The following is a 21,951-nucleotide window of genomic DNA, read 5'->3' as shown; positions in this document are numbered from 1 at the left end:
CAAAAATTAAACTTTTAGAAATATTATTAAAAAAAAAAAAAAAAATTACTACTGTGTCATTTATGTAAATTTTAAACATGGGATAGGTGAAAATAATATTTTTTTTTTATAAAACTTTAAACCTGGTTATTATTATTCATTTATTTTTTATTATTTAAAAGACAAAAAAAAATCATACAAATTCTTGATATATTAAGTATTTATATCCAGAATTTTAGGCTTTGTAATTAAATTAACAATTACATTTAATAGGTACAAAATAAATTTTTTTTTTTTTTTTAAAGTAACTTTCAGGTATTTCCTAATATATGTGTTATTTATTTATATTTATTCCTTTCTTTTTTGATCGGATTTTTTCAAATCAACAGAATGACAGGAAGATAATAAAAAAAAAAAAAAAGGGAAAAAACTTAATGATTGATATATATTATTTTTGAAATACTTAATAAATTTTAAATTGTAAAAATTTATTTTCTTTAGGGAACTTTTCAATTCAGAATTCCGTTTCCATTTATAAAAGGACTACAAAACAAAAAAAAAAAATTTATGGAATACTTTTTTAAATTTTTAATCGAAATATAAATTTTAATTTTAAATACTGAATGAATAATTCTGCGTTTCAAACTACCTGTTTGAAAAAAAAAAAAAAAAATCTAATAAAAAACGTAAATGTGAAAAGAAGAAGACGAAGAAAAAAAAAAAAAAAAGAGTTAGAATTTAGTTCGAAATAAGAAAATGACAGAGAAAAATACAGAGAAAGAATACAAAGATCGGATAGCAATTTTTAAATTATCTTTTTAATTGCTGTAATTAATCTAAAAGAAAAAAAAAAAAAACAAAAAAATTCAACTACTTTACCTTTTTGCAAAAAAAAAAAAAAACAAAATTTACAAACGTTACAGGGTTTTTATAATGGCGTTTAACTCACTAATTGTATAACACAATTTTATTTTATTATGCTTCCTGATCATGATTGGTTTTTTTTTTTTTTTCTCTTAATGTTACACTTTTAAAAATATATTTATCAATATTTTATGAGTGAAACTTTAATGTGTATTTTTAAAAAAATGTTCTTTTTTTTTTTTTTTTTTTTTAAGAAAATTCTGACGATTCTAAATATTTTTTTTAAATATATATTTTGTACTTGTTTTACAGCATTCCAAAACCTTTGCTGTAATTAATTGCTTTCTCTAGACGATCCTGCAGTTTTTCTCTTGACGAATATTCTGGCAGTAGGAGAACATTAAAGCAGGTATGCGCTGTAGGTAGCCTAGAAATATTAAAGAAAATTTTAAAATTTATTTAAAGCAATTAAATTATAATTACGATTCACATTTGGTACAATTAATGATTTTCCAATTCTATGTTTGACTTATATAAAGTACATATATATCATCAATAAATGCAAAAAAGTATTGAATGATGATGTATTTTTTAATCATACCTTACATTTGAGGAAAACAAAATCCAACAACAAAAAAGAGTAAAAAATCAAAAAATTAATTTACCATCCACAAAAAAAGAAAAAAAAGTTGATTTTTTTTTACTGTACGAGAAAATACGTTAAAGATTTTAAAATTTATAAATAAAATGAAAAATTTACCGATCAGAATCCGGCCCATTTTTAGCGATGACCAATTTGAGTCTGCTCAACCCTCCCACGGGCACTCGATCACTTCCGGTTGCGAATTGCAACAATTTTCTTTTATCGTCCAGGGACATTGCGTGAACTAATTTCCAAAAATTTTTTATTATAGGAGTTTCAGCTGTATAACCGCCATCGTATTCCGTGGCCTCTTCCAGTTCGTTAAAATCGAAATTCTGTACGTGTAAATAACAAATAAAAAAATTTTTTTTAAATATTTTTTTACAACAACACAATATCCGTGAGTAATAAAGACGATTGTTGATACCTTACTACCGCAGACTAGTTGTTCAACTTCTTCAGGCCTAAATAAAAATATTAACGGCGATTCATCTGTTACCATTTGAAAACCCTTTCGGAAAGCTCTAAATTGCTTTTCTACACATTTATTTAATAAAAAATTTGAATATAAATCTACGAATTCCTAAAAGGTGAAAAGACATTTTAATTAATAAAATAATACAATTAAATATCAGCATTAAGAGTTAACAAAAAAAAAAAACTTTCGAACGCAATATTACAAATAAGGTGGAAATATATGAAACTAGACTATTTAAAAAAAAAAAAATAAAATGAGTTTTAAAATATTATTTTCAAATTCTCTTAGAACACAAAAAGACATAATTACATCTATTGATGAATATTTAATTTTAAAAAAAATATCCGAAAATATTTGAAAAATTTTATTAGCCCTTACAAATTTTTTTATAATATGTATTTCGCAAAGAAAAAAAAAAAAAACCCAAATATAAAGCACGTATTTTTTTTTAAATTTAAATAAATAAATAATAATTACAATTTGCAGTTTATTACTCACTTTTTTATTATCTTGATTAACGTAGATTTGATCGCCTCCTTCTTTTAGTTCGTGAAATAATGTGTTACCGAAAACATCTGTATAACATACTCTGAAAGTTTGAATTAAAACATCCTCTATATCGTCTTCTTCGTAATCTAAAAGTTCTTTAAGACCAGCAAATAAAGTCTAAAATCAATCATTTTCACAAGTAAATATAAATTAAACAACAGTTAATAATTTTTCATAATTTAAAAAATTTTAATTATTAATAAAAACAAACTTACAGGGTTCCAATCTTGAACGTCATAAAACGTTCCCCTTTTTCCCATTAATTTTTTGTACACCACCATGGGAAAGCGAACATCAAGTATAATATTATTATAAATAGCTAAACCTAAAACTATACCGATCAAAGTAAACTGGGCATCACTTTCAAAAGACGTAGGATTAAACCAAACAGTTTCCGTTTCTTGTTGGTAAACAAACATACCTGAAACCATTGAGATAATAATAATAATAATCAAAAAAAATGTCCGAAAAATAAATATTATATGCGTCTGAACTTTATTTTTTTTTTTTTTTTAATTAATCAAATAAATAATTATAATAATATATTAAAAAATCAAATCATAAATCATGAACTATATATACATATATTTTTTTTTATAAATTCGGCATAAATAATAAATACTATGATAACGCTCTGAAAAAAATTTTTTTTTGCCTATCGGTCGCAATATTTTTTTATTAGGACACTTTGACTGAAAAATTTTACACAACAAAACAACAGGGTCAGAAATGATTATATATATTTTAATTTACCATAATCTGGATTAAAAATTTCTTCCACGATCAATTGGAAAAATTCTTTGGAAACCCCGCCTTCATCGATTCCTTGTTCGCCTTCGAATTCAACTACCAATTGTTTTTTTAAATCTTTTGGATTTTCCATGGCTACCATCTCCAACTGTAAAAATAATTCAATTATTTTTATTACACTCAACCCTTATTATTATAATTAACAAAAAAAAAAAAATATTTGCTTGTCAAACCTCAACTAAAGCATCATCTATAATATGGTCCCTCCGCACTTTTAATTTCAAATAAGGATTAGCTGGCTGACCAACAGCGGTCTGAAAAAAACTCATTCTCCTTTCACTGTACATTCGTATTCTATTATCATAGCATAATCCTAATGTTTTTGTTGCGGGTGTCAATATAAATGAATAAAACATAAAACTAAATTTTTTATTCTAAAAAAAAAAAATTTACCTTTGTAATTTTCGATTATTATGTGTTGTGGCGAAACAATTAAAAATTTAATAAATACACCTTACTTTTACAAAATCTAACGTGTTGCCGAAATCCGATTTATAATAGGCAAAATCCTTATCCATTTCCACAGCATCAGATAAGGGCTCGTTGTAAAACTCATGAAAAGGTATTAATGGCTTTCGACTGTCTAAAACATTAATTTGAAGCTGAGATTCTAAAGGATCTACCGGAGGAGGTGGTTTTGGTACTTTGGTTTCTGCTCCTAACAATGAATCATCAGTTGAACTAAACGAGGAGTCTTCAAAAGATAGATCGGGAGCATCGAGCTCTCCCGCTAAGATACTGGCATAATACAATATCTACATAAAAAAAAATGAAAAATAAAAATTACATTTTAAAACGTAAAACTAATTTTTTTCAATAAATCTTTACCTTCATTAATTTTGTAGGCGATGTAATAGCCTCTTCGTCTTGAATGCAATAATCTCTTGTAAAAGTCCCGGTAATAACTTTAAGAGTTATTAACTGCTGAAGAGATTCTAATAAACTCTTTAATCGACTTTTACAAAATTTTGCCCACACTCTTGCAAGTTTAGCTTGACAAGGAACAGATAAGTGAGCTGCTAATTTACAAATCTGAAAAAAATTTATTATAAATCAAAATTTTTCAATCCATTATTAATGTAAACTTTTTTTTTTTTTTTTTTACGTACGTGGGGCAGAGCAACATCAATGAATTCAGAACTTCCGACAATCGGTATCTCAGTTATTATAACAAATATATTCAAAAGATCTTCGTCTTCCGTTTTCACTCTATTTGAAGAACCCCATAGTTTTAACCGAATTTCAAGGGTTCCTGTCAAAGTGACAATTGCATTTACTAAAGCCCCTGAGAAAATATAAAAAAAATAATTATTAATAAAAATTGTATCAATAAATAAAATTATGAATACGTATTACAGTAAAGTATAATTCAAACAAACAACCAACATGTGTAACACTCCTACGCATTTCGCATAATTTTATTTAAAACCTTTGAAGTAATTTTTTCATTTAAATAAACATCTATTGGCTAAACTAAACTAAATATATAAATAATAACTAATTTAATAAAAAGTTCAACAAGAACTCATTATTTTGTTGTTTCCCCAACATAAAATCACAAGGATAACATCGAGAAAAATTTAAAAGCAGACTACCTTTTTAAAAAATTTATTTTACCTCAATTCTCATTAAACCTCAGGTTTTTATATTTAATGTGAATTACTTTAAAGTTACAAAAAAAAAAAAAAGTTTTATTTGAGAGAAAAAAACGCTCAAGTAATTAAAATTAAAAATTATTCACTTAGTTCGGAATATAAAAAAAAAATTGATTTGTCATTGACTAATCGACAGATTTTTTTTCTCGATAAAGTTCTTAGTTGATAATTTATGGTGGTACAAACGATTTTTAATTAAAATAAAAAAAAAAGTTTCAATTGTTACAACAAAATAAATAAAAAATCATTCAAAAAGCGGTAGCAAGTTAAAAAAAAAACTCAATCTGACAAGTCCCTAAATGTTCTTTTAAAAAAAAAATTAAATTATAAAATTGATGTAAATATGCCTCTTTCATATTTAATAATATTCATAAGCAAAATAAAAAAACATAAAAATAATAACTGCATAACATCAGTAAGTAAATGTAATAAAATTTGCTCTGAATGGTGATAAAAAATTAACATTAATTATAAAAGCGTTTTTTTTTTTTTTTTTTTTTTTCAAAATCTCTTCGAATTCTTTTTGTGGGGAACATACATAATATAAAATGGTTAATTATTGTTACATTGAATAACATAAATTGTGCACATTACTCAAATTGAATTATATTCAAACAGTTAACTCAAATTATGAATTTTAAGGTCTTTTAACCATTTATTATTTGATTATTAAAATAAAATGTGCATAATAGTTTTAAAAAAAAAATATGTATATATATATATATATATATATATATGTATTACTGCTGACTTTTTTTTTGAGGAAGATTAATAAATGGATAACCATTGGTTTAAACTGCATTACTGTCAGAGAACTATACAAAATTATAAATACAAATACATATATATAAAACTGAAACCTTAAATGTTTTCTTCAGAAACAACTGTAATGAAACATATATCAAATCACATGGTTACTTTATGTTAATAGTAAGTACTTACCCTCAAATATTTTTAAAGGCAATTGAAATAGATGTGCGTAAGCCCTTCTTAAAGAAAAAACATCCACAGAAGTGTCCACAGTATCCGATCTTTTTATTAATGATCTCTTATTAGAATTTTCCCCAAGCTAAAAAGAGCAAAAGAAGTAAAAGAAATCAATTCTCTTCTCTTATTTTTTTTTCATTACTTATTAATGAGCTGGAAAAAATTAAATAAAATTAAAATTTTATCTTTCACCTTTTCATTTTTTATTTCAAGCTCTCGACAATCTTCGTCTTTATCCAAATCCCCCTCTAATGTTCGAACATCTTCTTTTTTCAGTCTTTTTAAATCTTTGACTCCTGCTTTTTCGAGCATGACTTCAATTGGTGATTCAGGCTCGGTGCGTAAGAAACTCTGAGCCAAACTTTCAGGATTAGAATATACCTCTCCGAGAGCTCGAATCAATTGACAATAAGAATTTTCGTTTTGGCAGGTTTTAATAATATTTAACAACTTTTCTTCCGTTAAAAATGGCAAAGGTTTTTCTATAAATTATTACATTTATTAATTTATACAGAATATATATATATATATATTGTAAACACACGGGGCCGAAATAGTGAAATAAATTACTGACTCACCTTTTAAACTTTCATTATCTGAGAGATCATTAGTGGTTTTTGCCACCATATTTGAATTAGATGGTACTGGTTCATTGCAAAGTTCAACCACTTTTGAATAAGAATCAAGGTTATTACAACTAGCAGTTCCTGCAGGTTTCCCCTGAGTTCTGGGCACTTTCGAAGGATGGGCCTCACATAATTTTGCTTCTTGAGAAAATAACTGAAATGCTTGAGCTGCCGCCTGATTTGGAGTCAAATTTTTTACCTTAAAAAAAAAAAAATTTCAACAATTTTAAATTTCAAACAACAGAATTAAAAATCCTTTAATATACATGTTTTTTTTATCATAATATAATGTTGTTATATATATATATTGCCATGGTCCGATTCGATTATCCATTCACAACGTTAATCTTTCTCCGCGTTTGAAATAAATATTCTAAATTGAAATCGAATACACTTTTAACGAAAGATGAATTATATTGATAGTAAGCAACAGAAAAAAACATTTTACATCATGTTACGTGAACTGAACAAATTAGTTACTAAAATTTTATGAACATTACTAGATGTCAACCCAATCACAAATTTAGACCTAGACACAAAAGATGTTAAAGTTGAACAGGAGAAACCGATGAACGAAGAACTGACCACCAAGAACGCTAGTTGAGACGTCCAGCCTCCTTTTATAAGTCCGGTCTATCGTTAGTCATTGTTCATTCACTAGCAATCAAGATTAGATAAGAAAAGCAAAGCTTCCAGAAATGCTGACTTTGCCTCTACGATGTGAATGCTGCTGTCATTGTTCCTCTTTCATTTATCAAAAAAATAAACCACATTTGATATGGTATCATAACAATATATACACACAATTCAAGTATTAATTATTATACAATTAAAGTATTTCAAAAAAAATACTTTATATAAAGGTAATCTTCTAAAAAGACATACATTGATTATATTAAAAAACTGATTTTTTTTTAGTTTAGTTAGCCTATAATTACAAAAAAAAAAAACACTACAATTAAAATTTATAAAAAAATATGTAATAATATTTAAGGTGTTGATGATCTCAATTTTTTTTATGAAAGTGTACAATGCAAACCATTGTTATCATCAATTACAAATTTTTTATTTTCCTGTATTGGTAGTAAAAATAAATTTTTTTTTAAACAAAGTAAGTAAAAACCACTGTAAGCATTAAAATTGTATTATTCACTTAACTCTCAAAGAACTTAAATTCATTTATGAACTTGTAAATTGTTCCAATTATTGGTAAAAAAAAAAAAAAAAAAAAAAAAAATTAAAAGAGAGGTGTTGCAAATGAAATCAAATTTATCAAAATTCAAATCAAATCAAGTTAAAAAAAACTTATTGAATATTTATAAAAGCAAAAAAAAAGCTTAAATTTAAATACTGAAACTGTTTAATTAAAAAAATTAACCTAACACATCTTAAACGTACTAATTTTACATATCACCCAATTAGGAAATTTCTTTGATTCCGATTTAAATGAATAATTGAAGAATATAAACGAGAATAAAATAAATAAAACCTAGTATGATTTCACAACAACAATAAACACACATTAAACATGTAGAATTTTACAAAATATTTAATAATAATAATAATAATAAACAAATATAAAAACAGTAATTAAGAATTAAGAAAAAAATTTTATACTTTGAAAGAATAAAAATTTAAAATTAACTTACTTTTCCACTTGAAGCGCAGTGTTCATTTGAACAATTAGGATCTCCACATCCATCAACCAATTGATAAAAGTATCTTTCAATCAGTTTTTTTGCAGCTGCCCTTTTCATAGTATCTGGACTTAATGTGTACCACTGGCCTAAAGATCTATCACTAACAGAAGTATCTGAGTTTCTACTTTCAACTGAGGATTGACTGGAACGTGAAATTTTTATAAATTTATTAATTTCATCATGCATTTGATCAAAAACATTTGTTTCATTGTAAAAAAAAAAAAAAAAAAAAAAAAAACACAAACGTAAAAACTAATATTCATATATGAAAACGAAATAATTGCACAAAGTTCAAATAATTTTTTTTTTTTTTTTTTTTTTTTCCATTTAAAAAATTAAAATAGATTTTGAAAATTTGCACTAATCACTCAAATGACTAGAATTATAAAAAAATTAATATTACTGTATTACCTTGGAACTTCGCCTCCTGAATTATGATTTTCTTTGCTCGAGTTCATAGAATAAAATTGTTAATACATTGTAAAACTAATAAGAAAAATAAAATGTACATAATAATGAACTAGCTGTCACCATTAGCTTTTTGATAATATTTTTAAAACGAAAATTTTGAATGATTTGTTGTAAGCAATTTTTCAAAACAAACGGTGTTCAAGGACATTGTAAAACAGTATTGCCAATATAATTATGGCGTCGAATTCAAATTTTTTTTTTTTTTTTTTTTTTTTTTTTTATTATGAAAGTTATGGATGCTGTTTTCTATTTATTTGCCGGTAGTCCTAATTATTTAGTATAATTAAAGAAATTTAAAAAGGGAAAAATGAAGTAATAAAACCTGTTTGTTTTTTTTTTTATTATTAGTTTTTTTCTTTTATATGTGAAAATTGTAACTACGTCATAACAAATAGGTAATATTCAATGAAAGCGAAACAGCTATTATGAAAATAGATAAATAGATGTGTAAAAAAAAAAATAAATAAATAAATAATTACATTACTCTCTTATTTTGTATACCAAACCCCTATTTGTTGCATTTTTTAAGTTTCAAAATTCATTTTTCTTATTGTCAATATAAAAATTAATACTCACGGTGTCTGTCATTTTTCTCCTTTTTTCTGTATTAACATTACGAGTGCATATTTATTTAACATTTAAATAACAAATTTTACAGGAGTCCGTTAATTTTACAATATGTTGTTGGGATGATCCGAACACATAAACAAATGAACTACATTTGCAAGTTTAAAAAGAAAAATGAACAATTACGTATCCGCCGCTATAGAAAACAGCTTTGAAAAATTTGAGGCTTATCCAAGGGTTGTTGAAAGATATTATAAGCCTTTTTACTTTTTAAGTAATAAAGGCTTACCATCTGAACACCACTGCGTCCTAATGCATTCAAACAAAATTTGCCTGATAACTTTAGCACCGACACACCCATTAATTAAAAGCCAAAAAAAAATCACAAAACTAGATTTTCAAGTTACAAATGAGGTAGATCGCTTAGAAAATAAAGTCAGTGGGAAAAGCAAAAAAGGAGGACAGCACCTAATGCCAGACTCATTATTATGTCATGTCGAGTGTAGCGATGGTTCTAAATATTCAATTTGGAGTTGCATCAAAGGCAAACTGTTGGAAATAAATAACTTACTTTTGTCAAAGCCAGATCTCATGGTTCAAAAACCACTTTCAGTAGGTTTTTTGGCTATTATATTACCATCTGTAAAAGATATAGAAATATACAAGAAGAAGTTAATCACTTGTGAAAAGTACATTACAGATATAAAAGCAATGAGTGAAAACACAGAATCACTGTGAAAAATTAACTAAATATTACTATAATTCTGTACAATTAACATTTAGTGAATTTTCCTAGAATTTGTTAATACATTTTAGAACTTTAAAGTGAAATTACATATAAAAAAAAAATATGAATGTGCTTTAAAGGCTGTATTATGTTATTAATAAATAAATGGTTTTCATACATAAAAATGAATTATTTGGAAATGCTGTGAAATTCATTTCATCTATTAAATAAAGAAAAAAGTAACTGAAATTTGAGAGCAAAAAAAAAGGAATATTATGGACAAAACAATGTGGAATTTTAAATATTTTAAATTCTAATAAATATCTAAAATTTTAAAATTTTATATTATATTTTTTTCTTCAAAACACAATATAAGTTACCTACCAACTCATTAAGTATAGTTTTAAAAGTAATTTGAATTTGAATTTTTTCTTTTTTTTTTTTTTTTAATTTATTTCAATGAAAAACTACAAATTGATCTTATTGATAGTAGTTAACTGATATCATTTTTTTGAATATTTAAAAAAAGGAACGATTTATACTCCACTCGGGAAGACATTGAATGGCATTAACAAACAATGGGTGAATAATAAAATAAATTGGGTAAAATTTTTTTGTATATAATGCAATTTTCCCTTTTTTTTTTTTTTAAATATTTTGCATTAACACTGATGACACTTGATAAGAAAAAAATATAACTGAACATTACCATTTTAAACATTTTGCTTCAAAAAAAAAAAATGACTAGCATGATTTCTAATTTGTATTTTATATGCTATTTTTTATTTCTCATGTTTTTTTCTTTTTTTTTTTTTTAAAAAACGTTCCTAACACAATGCCAGCAAAAATAATTCCTCCTAAATACCTATTAGAAATAAATTTTTTCCAACAGTCAATCGGTTGATCAATATCTAAAGTTTTTACCTAAAAAATTAAAAATTCACAATAAAAGGCATCAGTAGGAGGGAGGGGGGGGGGGGAAGAAAAAAAAGTAATTGACAAAATTACTAACCTGAAGTCCCAAATGAGTTGCAGCTGCAGCCACTGAGAAATAATAACAAAAAGTTTGACTGCTATTGTATCCAGCAAGTAATAATGAGGAAATCATTATCGTTGCAAAAGCACTTAAGTAATACTTAGCATCAGAACCAAACTTGATTGCAGTAGATTTAATACCCAAACTTAAATCATCAACCACATCCTATGAAAATCGTCATAACATTGTGAATGGATTTTAAAAAAATTACTTTAAATTTATTTAATAAGGGTTTAAAAACACTCTTTGAAACAGTTTGATTCAAATCATTACCTGGTATGCATAAATTGTGTCATAAAACAGAGTCCATGATATTCCACTTAAGTAGAGTGGCAAACAAATACTCCAGTCACAGCTTCCGTGAACAGCAGACCATCCCAGTAGAGCACCCCAATTGAATGTACAGCCTAGTATGAGTTGAGGCCAATAAGTTATTCTTTTCATTAAAGGATAGGTAATGACCAAAAGTAGAGAAGAAGCACCGAGAAAAACAGAATACCAATTTAACTGCAGTAAAATCAAAAGCGAAATCGATAATTGTCCACCTAAAAAAACCAATGCCTAGAAAAAAAAAAACAATAAATAAATAATAATAATAATTTTTTTTTATTTTATTATTTATAACAAGGAAAACAAATCAATAATCACAGAGCAACTGTCAGAAATAATTAAATAGAGACTTTCATTTAAAAAAATACTTAACTACTTAGCATTACACAACTAATAACAATTAATATTAATTTATGATTCATAATTTTTAGTTGAGGCTTATGGGGGAAAATTTGTTAATGTAGAAATTTTATAACCTTTTCCCCAGATAAAATTAATTTGCAGACATACCTTGAACTTGGTAACTTGCCCTGTCACCAAAGGCCTGTTGCTTGTTCTGGAAACTTTAGAATCTATATCTTTATCCCATAAGTCATTAATGGTACAACCAGCTCCTCTCATGATTAAAGCACCAGCCCCGAATAAAGCTAACATTGATAGATTGGGTAGTTCTCCATTTTCTGCTGCCATACCAATACTCCAACTACAAGGCCAGAATAAAAGCCATGATCCTTAAACAGAATTAATACAATTCATTATTTCAAACATGTTTAAAAAAAACATACAATTAAAAAAAATCCCCCTTATTAAAAATATAAGACAATAAAATTGAACAATCAAGTTATGAGACTGAAAGACTCACTAAATTTTCAACCAAAAAAAAAAAAAGAAAAAAACAAACAGATTATAAGAACATACTTGATGAAAAAATAATTTCTTTCAATTATTCATACCTAAATTAAAATTTCTGATTACGTTTCTTACCGGCTGGTTGATGCAATCTCATTAATTTTAAATATGGCTTTATTTTTTCTGATGAGTTTTTTACCAGGAACTCAGGTAAAGAATCACTTTTTGTAAGCTTCTTGAAAAAAGAATCTTTTGTCGCGTGGTAATACCTAACATCATCGACCAGAGGTATTAACTTGTAAAATGCACATCCGTTCAGGTGACTTCTGAGCCTGTGTATTTTACAAAAATAATTTTCTGGTTTACAATATACATACTTGTGGTAAACTTTATGGTCAATTTTCGTTAAACTGACTAAAAACTTTTGGTTTAATTTCATCATAATCGAAAATTAAATATGTTTAATTGTGGATGCCAAATAAAAGCATTAAATACCAATTGAAATAAATAAAAAGAAAAGCATTGTGTCATGAAATATCAGTCTAAAAAGAAAAATTTCAACTACTGGGAAAAATATTTAGCGCAACTTTTTTTTTTTTTTTGCATCAACTAAAGTGACTAATGAGGCCCAGTAAAAATGTAATCGCTACTACCACGGCGGGACTGTGTGCATGTTATTCAAGAATTGTGTTTAAGACAAAGATGGCCGATGAAATTATATTTTTACTATAAAAGATAAATGAAAATCTTTTAAGACTTGTAATATACATATTAAAATATACATACATATACAAGTCTGATATTAGGCTTTGCCTTTAGATTTAAATAAATAAAAATAATAATAATAATAATAATAATAATAATTTTCTTACAAATTTCTTTGTAATGTTTAGCCTAGTAAAAGTTTTTAATAAAATAAACTTAAATTGTTTAGATTTACACCTGTGTACAGCTCAATCCGGTCTTATATTTGTTCGTGGTTTAAAGGAAAAACGTGTTTTTGTCGAAAAACCTAAACCTGGAAATGGACAGCAATTTAGAATAAAGGTACATTTTCCAAGTGAGTACACAATCGAACCATTGGATGTTACCCATTTAGGAGGACGAGATCCGGTGACTGGTCGTAAGGTTTGCGAAGGAATAGGAGGTGGGATAAAACATAAATATCATTGGATAAAGTGGATGCGTGACGGACCTTCAGACGATGTTCCCCCTCAGGAAGAAAAAGTCATTAAAATATTTCGCTCTCCTTACAGAACTGCTTTCGTAGCTTTAGTTGCTGTTAAAGATGAAATGAAATATATATTGGCTACTGAAAATATGAAAGAAGGCGATATTATAAAAACTTCAAAGTTTTTACCAAAAAATCCTGTAAAAGCCACAGAAGGAGATGCTTACCCTCTGGGGGCTTTGCCCATCGGCACAGTAATTCACAACGTCCAATTAAATCTTGATAGTGAATATACTGTCATTCATTCTGCCGGATCCAGCGCACTCATTAAAAGACATTTAGGATCAGAAATTGTTGTTCAACTTTCAAGCAAATTGGAAATGGCAATTAACCCCTTGTGCATGGCCACAGTAGGTTAGTAACGTCATTTTTATTCAATTTTTAAAATTAAAAAAAAAAAAAACATTTCAAGTTCTTTTATTCTTCTTTCACAGGAAGATTATCAAATGCTATACACGGTTCCACTCCGATAGGAAGTCCAAATAAATTAAGGGAACTCGGATATCGTCCCAGATCTGGTTTGTGGCATAGGAAAACTGGAATTCATGGTAGAAAAATAAAACCGTTGCCTCCCGTTCAACATTACAAAAGTCCTCCACCTCCAGTGGAATATATTCGTTGTACTCACAATAGATATAAAATATAACATTGTTGCATATAAATTTAAAGTAAAAAGTGTGATTTGAAACTAAAAAAACCTTGATCGAAACATCAACATTTACTTCAAGTAAGAAGTTTTTCTCATGTCAATGGCTTAGAATTACATAAATATACACACACATTTGTAAAAATTAACGAATATTACTCACATAAATATATTTTTTTAAAAATATATGTTTGACAATTCCGTTTTTTAGGCCTTTAATAAAACATTCAAAGTTATATCAGAGTGTCAAAATGTTATTCCTTTTAGATTTATTTATTTTTGTTATTCTACAAACGTTTAATGTGGAAATTTTATTTCATTAAATTTTTATTAATAAAAACATGATTTAAGCATTAAAATAATTAAATTTTTTATAAATAATTTTGTGCATTCAATGATATTTAAGAAAATTTTAATATCACCTTACAACTCTCATAGATTTATTATAATTAAAAAGTAAATTCAAACTTTTTCCTACATTTTCGTTTGACATACTTTATAAATATTAATTCATACATTATATATATATATATAATACTCTACCTAACACATGACTAGAAAAAAAAAAAAAAAATTTCGTGATTTAAACGAGACTAAAAATTTATATACGAATGTTTACAAAAAAATGCAAAAAAAATACAAAATAAATAAATAAATATATATATGTGAAAATTTTTTTTTTTTTACTAATAAACTAATATCCGAGGTTTAAACTGCAACCAGAGGTCTTATATCCTTATTTACAATATAAAACTTGTGCTTTTTCCCAAACAGACCCCATATGACGGCTACATTTTCAATCATTATATTGAAGGGAATAGTGCAGAGCGCTCCAGCAATGCAAAGGAAAAATTTCAAAAAACCGCAACGCATAAGTGAAAATGATTTGATTACACCGAAAATATACATATAAATGTTAACTGCTCCTATAAATGCGCAAAGAAAATCCATTGCTGAGGGACAGGGAATGGGGCAAAGTGCTGCCAATACGACATTTGACGTTGATAAAGGCATTGTGACCCAAGAATAGCAACTTACTGCCAAAAGTATTTTATTTTTGATAGGAATGGCTTTAGAATGAACAACTAAGAGTATTCCTTGAAGCCAACGCTTTCTCTGCTGAACAAAATCCAAAAGTGAAAAAGGAGATTTTTCCCACATTTCACCTTCTATGAAGTTAAAGCTGTAGCCTTGATGATAAGCACGCATTGCAAAGAAGCAATCTTCCGCTACAGACCCATCTAATCCATTGTCGAACGAAACTGCTCGTTCGGCCCCAACCTAAAAAAAAAAAAGAATTTAAAGCAAATTTGTTTTGCATTTTCGTATTGAACAAATGATACAATAAATCATTATTACATATTTGAATATGATGATTTAAAAATCAAAAAGAAAAATTTGTAATAAATGAGTAATATATGTATGCAAATCATTAATAAAAAAAAACAAGATATAAATTAATTTTTTCCAATAAAAAAATTTAAAAATTTTAAGAGTAGAGCAAAGTTAATTTTTTTTCTCCTGAATCAAAACAAAATAAACTTACTTGTGTAACTACATAGCTTCCTTTCCAACTGAATAGTGGCTTGTGAAACATAAAAAACTGCAAACGAAGTTTTCCCATATCATCAGCCACTCTGAAACTGTCAGCAAGAGTGGTTACCCAGTTAACAACATTTTCATTTGCATAGGTAATGAGACCCTGACCAAACTGATGTTTACCATCGAGAACAAAATTTAAGATACCACGAACTGAATTTTCAGTAAGAAGAGTTTCTTCATCCAAGTGTACAATCCAATCAGAATCAGACAAATAATTTATCTCATCCTCAAGGCAATACTGCAGTGCTCTAGCTTTAAATAGGGCGCCACTTTTGGTCCTGTAATTGCTAGGAACAACTAATTCTCTAACTCTTCTGTTGATGCCTTCAACATTTATCCTTTTATCTGTTACTATGTCAAATATAAAATTTTCTAATCCTGCTTGCACGCATATATTAATATTTTGTATGACATTTCTTTTTACAAGTTCAGGATAGTCTCCTCGGGTAACAACACGTATACAAATAAATGGGGCCAATAAAGGAGAACCTTTTAAAATTACTTTATCTGGAAACGCATTATAAAAAGTAAGACCAAAAAAATTAAAAATCACTTGAGGCAGTGTTAAAAAGGTAAGCAATCGTAAAATATACAATATAATTGTACTAACAAAACCATAACATAGCCATGGATCAATATCATCTTGACCGTAATCGAAAAAACGAACACCACCAGAAAAAATTTCTAATAACACAATTTCAATGAAAAAAATACAACAGTGTAGTGCATGCTTTGTTCTACTGGTTAACATTTTTCCCAATTCTCAATTTATTTTATTGCTTCATTTATGAAAAAAACTTACACCAAAGTTTGATTCATATTTAACATCTGAAATGAAAATATGACTAATTAATAAAATTTACACACACACACACATATATATACATTTTATTTTAACAAAAAAAACAGAAAAAAAAAGCAACTTTTTCAAATTGCTTTAAAAAATTAAAGACAAAAAAAAATTGTTTTACTATTTTTAAAAGACTGTCTTTTGTGAAAGTGCAATAAAATTTTATCAATATTATTTGAATAGAAAATTATTAAAACTGATTTTTGTTAATATTTTTAGAAAATATTCCATTGAAAGCGTTGAAATTTACAATAAATATAAGTTTTATTATTAAAATGAATAACCTCAATAATAATGAGTGCCGCACTGCGATCGTATTTAAAATAAAAATAAAAATCTAGTTCTTTTCTAACTTGAAACGATTGAAAAAAAAATTTATTATTATTTTAATATAAAATCGGAAATAATAATAATTTAATTGAGACTAATAAAGGAGTTTATAACTGTATCACGAAGATAAAATAAAAAAATCATTCATGAATAAAAAAAACTTACAACGATACTATGTTAGGCAGCAAAAACAATATTTTTCATGTATACAAAATACAAATGACACATGAAAGTTTTATAAAAAAAAAAAAAAAAAATTTTTCACGTAAAAATAAAATAATAAAAACAATAATAAAAATAATAAATAATGAACAAAAATTAACCAAATTCAAATAAAAGCTTTACATTTTAGAAAGAAATAAAGGAGAAAAAACAAATACAACAACAACTAAAATAAAAATAAAATAAAAATAAAACCTTACTATTGTATTTTAATTAAAACTATAAAAACGCATTCGAGAATTTTTTTTTTTTACATAAAAAGATATTTAAATACTTTAGCAGTCGATTCTTAACAAATAAAATGATACTTTTATTTTTAACTTATCTACGTGCGAAACGGCAAAAAGGGTTAACGTGAATAATAATACGTTAACATGTTACCATAACCACTTTCGTTTGATCAAATTTTTAATATCAACTCGTTGAAAATTATGTTTTTTTTTTTGTAATTTCTATAAAACCTGATTAAAATTTGAAAGATACATTAAAAATAATACAACTGTTGCTTTTGAATTGATTAATACTTCGTGATAACATCGTTTTTTTTTTTTTTTTTTTTTTTTTGAATTTTTATAAACAACCATTGAACAATAAACTATTATGATCGAGTTCCTTTTATTGTTTAATTATGAATTTAATTTTTTTCGCTTAGTTTATTTTTCGTTTAACATGTCTTTGTAAAAATGAAAATTAAACATTTAAAAAAAAATTTATTATATTTATTATAAATTAAATCGAAAAAAAAAAAAAAGAAAAAAAAAACGTAACGTAACGATTTTTTTAGTTTATTGTCATGAATAACAGAATATTTTTTACTCAATTAATATATTTGTTTACGGTAATAATTTACTTTTCTAGATTTTCGTTTAAAAATCGTTGCTCGCAATTAATGTATTTTCATGCAAATTCTGGTTTTAAGGTGTAATAAATTTTCACAGTAAAGAAGATACCGAACAAAAAAAAATAAATAAATAAATAAATAAATATTCGTGTTTCCTGAGATTTTTTTGAAAAATGGATTCTAAGGGTAAACTATTGTTAGTACGTTATTTCATATATTAAAACTGTTATATTTTTAAAATAAAAATTTATGTTTGATTCATTACAGAAAATGAAGCTGCGTTAAATAATAATTTTGATGAGTCGATCATTAATTATTCACATAATTCTTTAAAAAAAATAAAATGGGATTCTGTAAAACAAAAAGAAGCTCACACTCTTATTTTAAACGATAATGAAATTCAGAAAATAGAAAATTTGGAAAGTTTTCCAAATTTGAAAAGGGTATGTAAGTGTTTCTAAATTAGATTTTGACCAATGTTTAACCTAAAAATTAAATAAAGTATTTTTCAGTTATTCATCATCAATAATCATCTTAAAAATATATGTGGCCTTTCGCAATTGATTTATCTAGAGGAATTAGATTTAAGTGGAAATAATATAGGAGCAATTGAAAATCTTAAAGATTTGAAAAACTTGAGAGAATTAAATCTTTCCAATAATAATATTAAATTAATCGAACATTTAATTGACAATACAGAACTGGAGAAAATTGATCTTTGTTCAAATAATATTACATTCATATCAGATATATCTCATCTAAAAAATTTGAAAGTAATATGAGAAATTATAAAAAAAAAAAATAAATAAATAAACATTTCATTTTCTTAATAAAGGTAAAACAAAATAAAATTCATTTATTATTTTTAATAATTTTTAGAAACTGTTTCTTCACGATAATAAAATAACCAATTTAAGACATTGTGAAAAAAATTTACCTCAAAGTATTGAAAGTATAACTTTACATAATAATTTAATTTCTGATTTGAATGAAATATCTCATTTGATGCAATTTAATTCCCTTAAAGAGTTATCCATTGCCAACAACCCTTGTGTGAATTTAAATGGTGAAAGCATGTATCCTTTTTTTTAAAAAATCTCTCAATTTAATTAATTATATTTTCATATTTTGTCATCATTTTAATTAAGAAAATTTCTTAATGTATAAATTAGTAATTTTAATTACAGGCCTTTTATTAAAAATTGGTGCAGTAATTTGTTGACATTAGACAATATGCCACTGGATGATATTGAATGGTTTGTTGGAAACAATTTTTACCTCTTTTTCGCTTTCTTTTGTAAAAACATCATTTTTTTTATTTGATCATTCAAATTAAAATGACTACTCATGGGCCATTTTAAAAAAAAATTTTTTTTTAAAATTAATTTATCTATATATTTATATACAATTTTTAAATTTTAGTCTAAAAGCAGAGTGGTTGTATTCTCAAGGAAAAGGAAGAAGTTTTCAGGTTGGTGATCACAAAGCTTTAGTTGAATATCTTGTTTCCGTCTGCCCTGTCAAAAAAGGGAATGATGAAACTGACGTTAAAAAATTAAAACTAATCTTAAGTAAGGCTCAGCATCATCAAAAGCAACTTAAGGAACAACTTTCAGAAGGTTTGAAATAAAAAATTTTATTTTTTAATATTTCAATTACCTATAAAAAATAATAATAATTTTTAGCCTCTAACATATTAAGTTATTCGTAAAATTAAAATTTACCGTTTTTTATCAGTAATCAAAAGAAACAATTGCTTTTATTATATTAAAAAAAAAAAACCTTAAAAACCATTTATTTATTTATCATAATTGATCTTGTACTGTTATGAAAGGAGTTTTAAATATAAATTTTTTTTTTTTTTTTTTTTTTTTACAGAAAACCTATCTTATCAAGGCGCGTACAAATCTTCGGGGAAAAAAAAAGTTGGTCTATCTGATAAAATGGTTCTGAGCTATCAAGATTCTTTTGTGGATGGTAATAATAAAAAACCACCCGAAATCATGAGTAGAAGTTTAGATTCGGGTATTATTAGAAACACTATTTCAGGAAAAGGAAGCCTAGGTAATTGAAAAATTTGTTTTTTTTTTTTTTTTTTTTTGTAAAATTTAATTCTTACCTTGTAACATTACAGGAGGAATCCACCAAAATCCCTTACAAACTTCTACTACATTTATACCTATTCCTGATACTTTAATATCTCCCGATTGCTGTCATTTTATTTCACCAGTTACTGTTTCCTCTTCAAAATCTTCTTCCATCACTAGTAAAACTTTTAAATCCTCTTCAACGAAATCACCTCAATCAGCTTTATTGGAAAACAAGCCTGTAATTTTGGATCCTGTAAAATATAAAAAAGGAGAAAATTTAGAATTTATTAAAAAACAAGAACCTGGCAGTAATTTATGCTTGAGTACGCCCATCCATGACAAAAATGATTCTTATTTTTCAACGTCAACAAGGAAAAAAGGTAGATATAAATGTGGTTAAAATATGTCTTACCGTACGTGAGAGTCTTCGTAACGTTTCTGTTCAGCTTAGAAATAATAATAATAATAATAATAAATATAGTAATAATGACAAAGAATAAATGTTACAGAACAATTGATAAAGGAATTAAAACCATGTGAAAAAACACTTGAAGAAAAAGAAAATAATAAAAGTGCATGCAATAGTTATTGGGCACACCATAAAAAAATTGAAGGTAAAAAATCATATAAAAAAAATTTAACTAATGATAAAAATTCATGTCAAACACAAGAATTTTACTACGCATTGAAAGGTAGTGAAAAAAATTTAGAAGCTAGTGATGTTTGGAAAGCGGCCGTTTGCATACAAAGAAGGTGGAGAGGATATAGAACTCGGAACTTGAATTCGGATGTTTTGACGGGTTGTAAAGATATTCAATTGAACAGAATGCAAGAATATATATTGTGAGTTAGTTCATTTATAAAATTTTTTCAAATTGTTCTCACGAAATCTGTATAATAATGTATAATATTTAGTGTCGAATCGGCAAAATTTAAAATATAACATAATCTAATAACAATATCAGATTTTAATTTTTTTTTTTTTTTTTTTTTTTAAGAAAAGCCATCGACGAGATGGAAGCAACCAGAATCGCTTTAGAAGGCAGTAGAAAAATTCAAATATTACAAATGCAAGCAATTAACGCTTTATGGAAAAAAATGACCGTTTTTCAAATGAATGAAAATTCTGAGAATTCAGTAGTAAGCAAACTTACCCTACAAGAATTAATTACAACTTGTTCCAACTTAAAAAAAGAAGTAGAAAATCTTCAAGTCATGGTAAAAAAAATGCAAGGAGCATCATCGACAACTTTTCAATCTGCTCCTGTGGGTACTCAAACAGAATTAACGACTACGGATAATTCTCGAGGTCAGTATTACGGATAAATTTTTTTCCTTTTTTTTTTTTTTTTTTTTTTTCTAATCTATCTTTTTGAATAGAACGTTTAAGTCATCCAGGAGGAGAAAATCAAATATTTTCTTCTACTGATTCGTCACCTCAGAAAAAATGTGAATTTTTAAATTCTACATCAGGGGAATTAAAAGGATGTGTTTCACCAGTTGAATCTGATGTAAAAGAAATATTTACTAATAAAAGCTTAAAAGGTAAATTTTTATCAGTGAGAGAAAAAAAAAAAAAAGTATTAATAAGTATTATGAGAAAATATTGAAACACATTTATTTTACAGATGAATTTTCTAACGAAGGGCTTTTCGTTGCGCCATTAGTACCTGATCATGAAAATAAATATATTAACAACCAATTATCAAAGCCAATGGTCAAATTAAATGAAGCTGAATCTAATTTATTAAATAATTTAATCAAAATAACTGATTCAAAAGAGCGCGGATCAAAAGAAGTCATTAATTATACAACGGAATCTAATTTTCAAAGTGATGTTTAACATTTTTTTTTTTTTCTCCTCTCAC

General features: G+C 26.0%; 6 protein-coding genes across 6 annotated transcripts; 3 read left to right on the top strand and 3 right to left on the bottom strand.

Moving 5' to 3' along the window:
- Window positions 1–1,149: 1,149 nt before the first annotated feature.
- On the bottom strand, window positions 1,150–8,749 carry Phum_PHUM588800 (ubiquitin-protein ligase E3A, putative; the record flags this gene model as incomplete). Its single annotated transcript, XM_002432466.1, has 15 exons — window positions 1,150–1,270; window positions 1,604–1,821; window positions 1,914–2,069; window positions 2,463–2,630; window positions 2,729–2,934; window positions 3,267–3,411; window positions 3,497–3,697; window positions 3,782–4,078; window positions 4,152–4,355; window positions 4,433–4,608; window positions 5,921–6,047; window positions 6,158–6,447; window positions 6,544–6,790; window positions 8,241–8,433; window positions 8,703–8,749. 15 exons carry the CDS (start codon window positions 8,747–8,749, stop codon window positions 1,150–1,152), a joined length of 2,796 nt encoding a protein of 931 aa, XP_002432511.1.
- A 754-nt stretch (window positions 8,750–9,503) lies between these two features.
- Window positions 9,504–10,067, top strand: Phum_PHUM588790 (uncharacterized protein; the record flags this gene model as incomplete). Its single annotated transcript, XM_002432465.1, has 1 exon — window positions 9,504–10,067. The coding sequence occupies one exon, from the start codon at window positions 9,504–9,506 to the stop codon at window positions 10,065–10,067; it is 564 nt and encodes a 187-aa protein (XP_002432510.1).
- A 778-nt stretch (window positions 10,068–10,845) lies between these two features.
- On the bottom strand, window positions 10,846–12,713 carry Phum_PHUM588780 (para-hydroxybenzoate polyprenyltransferase, putative; the record flags this gene model as incomplete). The annotated part of the gene is made up of 5 exons (XM_002432464.1): window positions 10,846–10,980; window positions 11,069–11,257; window positions 11,366–11,653; window positions 11,933–12,153; window positions 12,407–12,713. The coding sequence occupies 5 exons, from the start codon at window positions 12,711–12,713 to the stop codon at window positions 10,846–10,848; spliced, it is 1,140 nt and encodes a 379-aa protein (XP_002432509.1).
- A 443-nt stretch (window positions 12,714–13,156) lies between these two features.
- Window positions 13,157–14,148, top strand: Phum_PHUM588770 (50S ribosomal protein L2, putative; the record flags this gene model as incomplete). The annotated part of the gene is made up of 2 exons (XM_002432463.1): window positions 13,157–13,856; window positions 13,937–14,148. 2 exons carry the CDS (start codon window positions 13,157–13,159, stop codon window positions 14,146–14,148), a joined length of 912 nt encoding a protein of 303 aa, XP_002432508.1.
- A 708-nt stretch (window positions 14,149–14,856) lies between these two features.
- Window positions 14,857–16,501, bottom strand: Phum_PHUM588760 (beta 1,4-mannosyltransferase egh, putative; the record flags this gene model as incomplete). Its single annotated transcript, XM_002432462.1, has 2 exons — window positions 14,857–15,429; window positions 15,695–16,501. 2 exons carry the CDS (start codon window positions 16,499–16,501, stop codon window positions 14,857–14,859), a joined length of 1,380 nt encoding a protein of 459 aa, XP_002432507.1.
- A 1,665-nt stretch (window positions 16,502–18,166) lies between these two features.
- On the top strand, window positions 18,167–21,715 carry Phum_PHUM588750 (uncharacterized protein; the record flags this gene model as incomplete). Its single annotated transcript, XM_002432461.1, has 12 exons — window positions 18,167–18,179; window positions 18,261–18,436; window positions 18,506–18,766; window positions 18,873–19,069; window positions 19,166–19,249; window positions 19,416–19,612; window positions 19,872–20,057; window positions 20,128–20,463; window positions 20,593–20,926; window positions 21,082–21,392; window positions 21,464–21,628; window positions 21,684–21,715. 12 exons carry the CDS (start codon window positions 18,167–18,169, stop codon window positions 21,713–21,715), a joined length of 2,292 nt encoding a protein of 763 aa, XP_002432506.1.
- Between the last annotated feature and the right edge of the window lie 236 nt (window positions 21,716–21,951).

The sequence above is a fragment of the Pediculus humanus genome, genomic scaffold, assembly GCF_000006295.1.
Source record: "Pediculus humanus corporis 1103172108311 genomic scaffold, whole genome shotgun sequence".
Lineage (NCBI taxonomy): Eukaryota > Metazoa > Arthropoda > Insecta > Psocodea > Pediculidae > Pediculus > Pediculus humanus.
The sequence above is the reverse complement of the archived record's forward strand: the minus strand, read 5'-3'. Positions and strand labels throughout refer to the sequence as shown.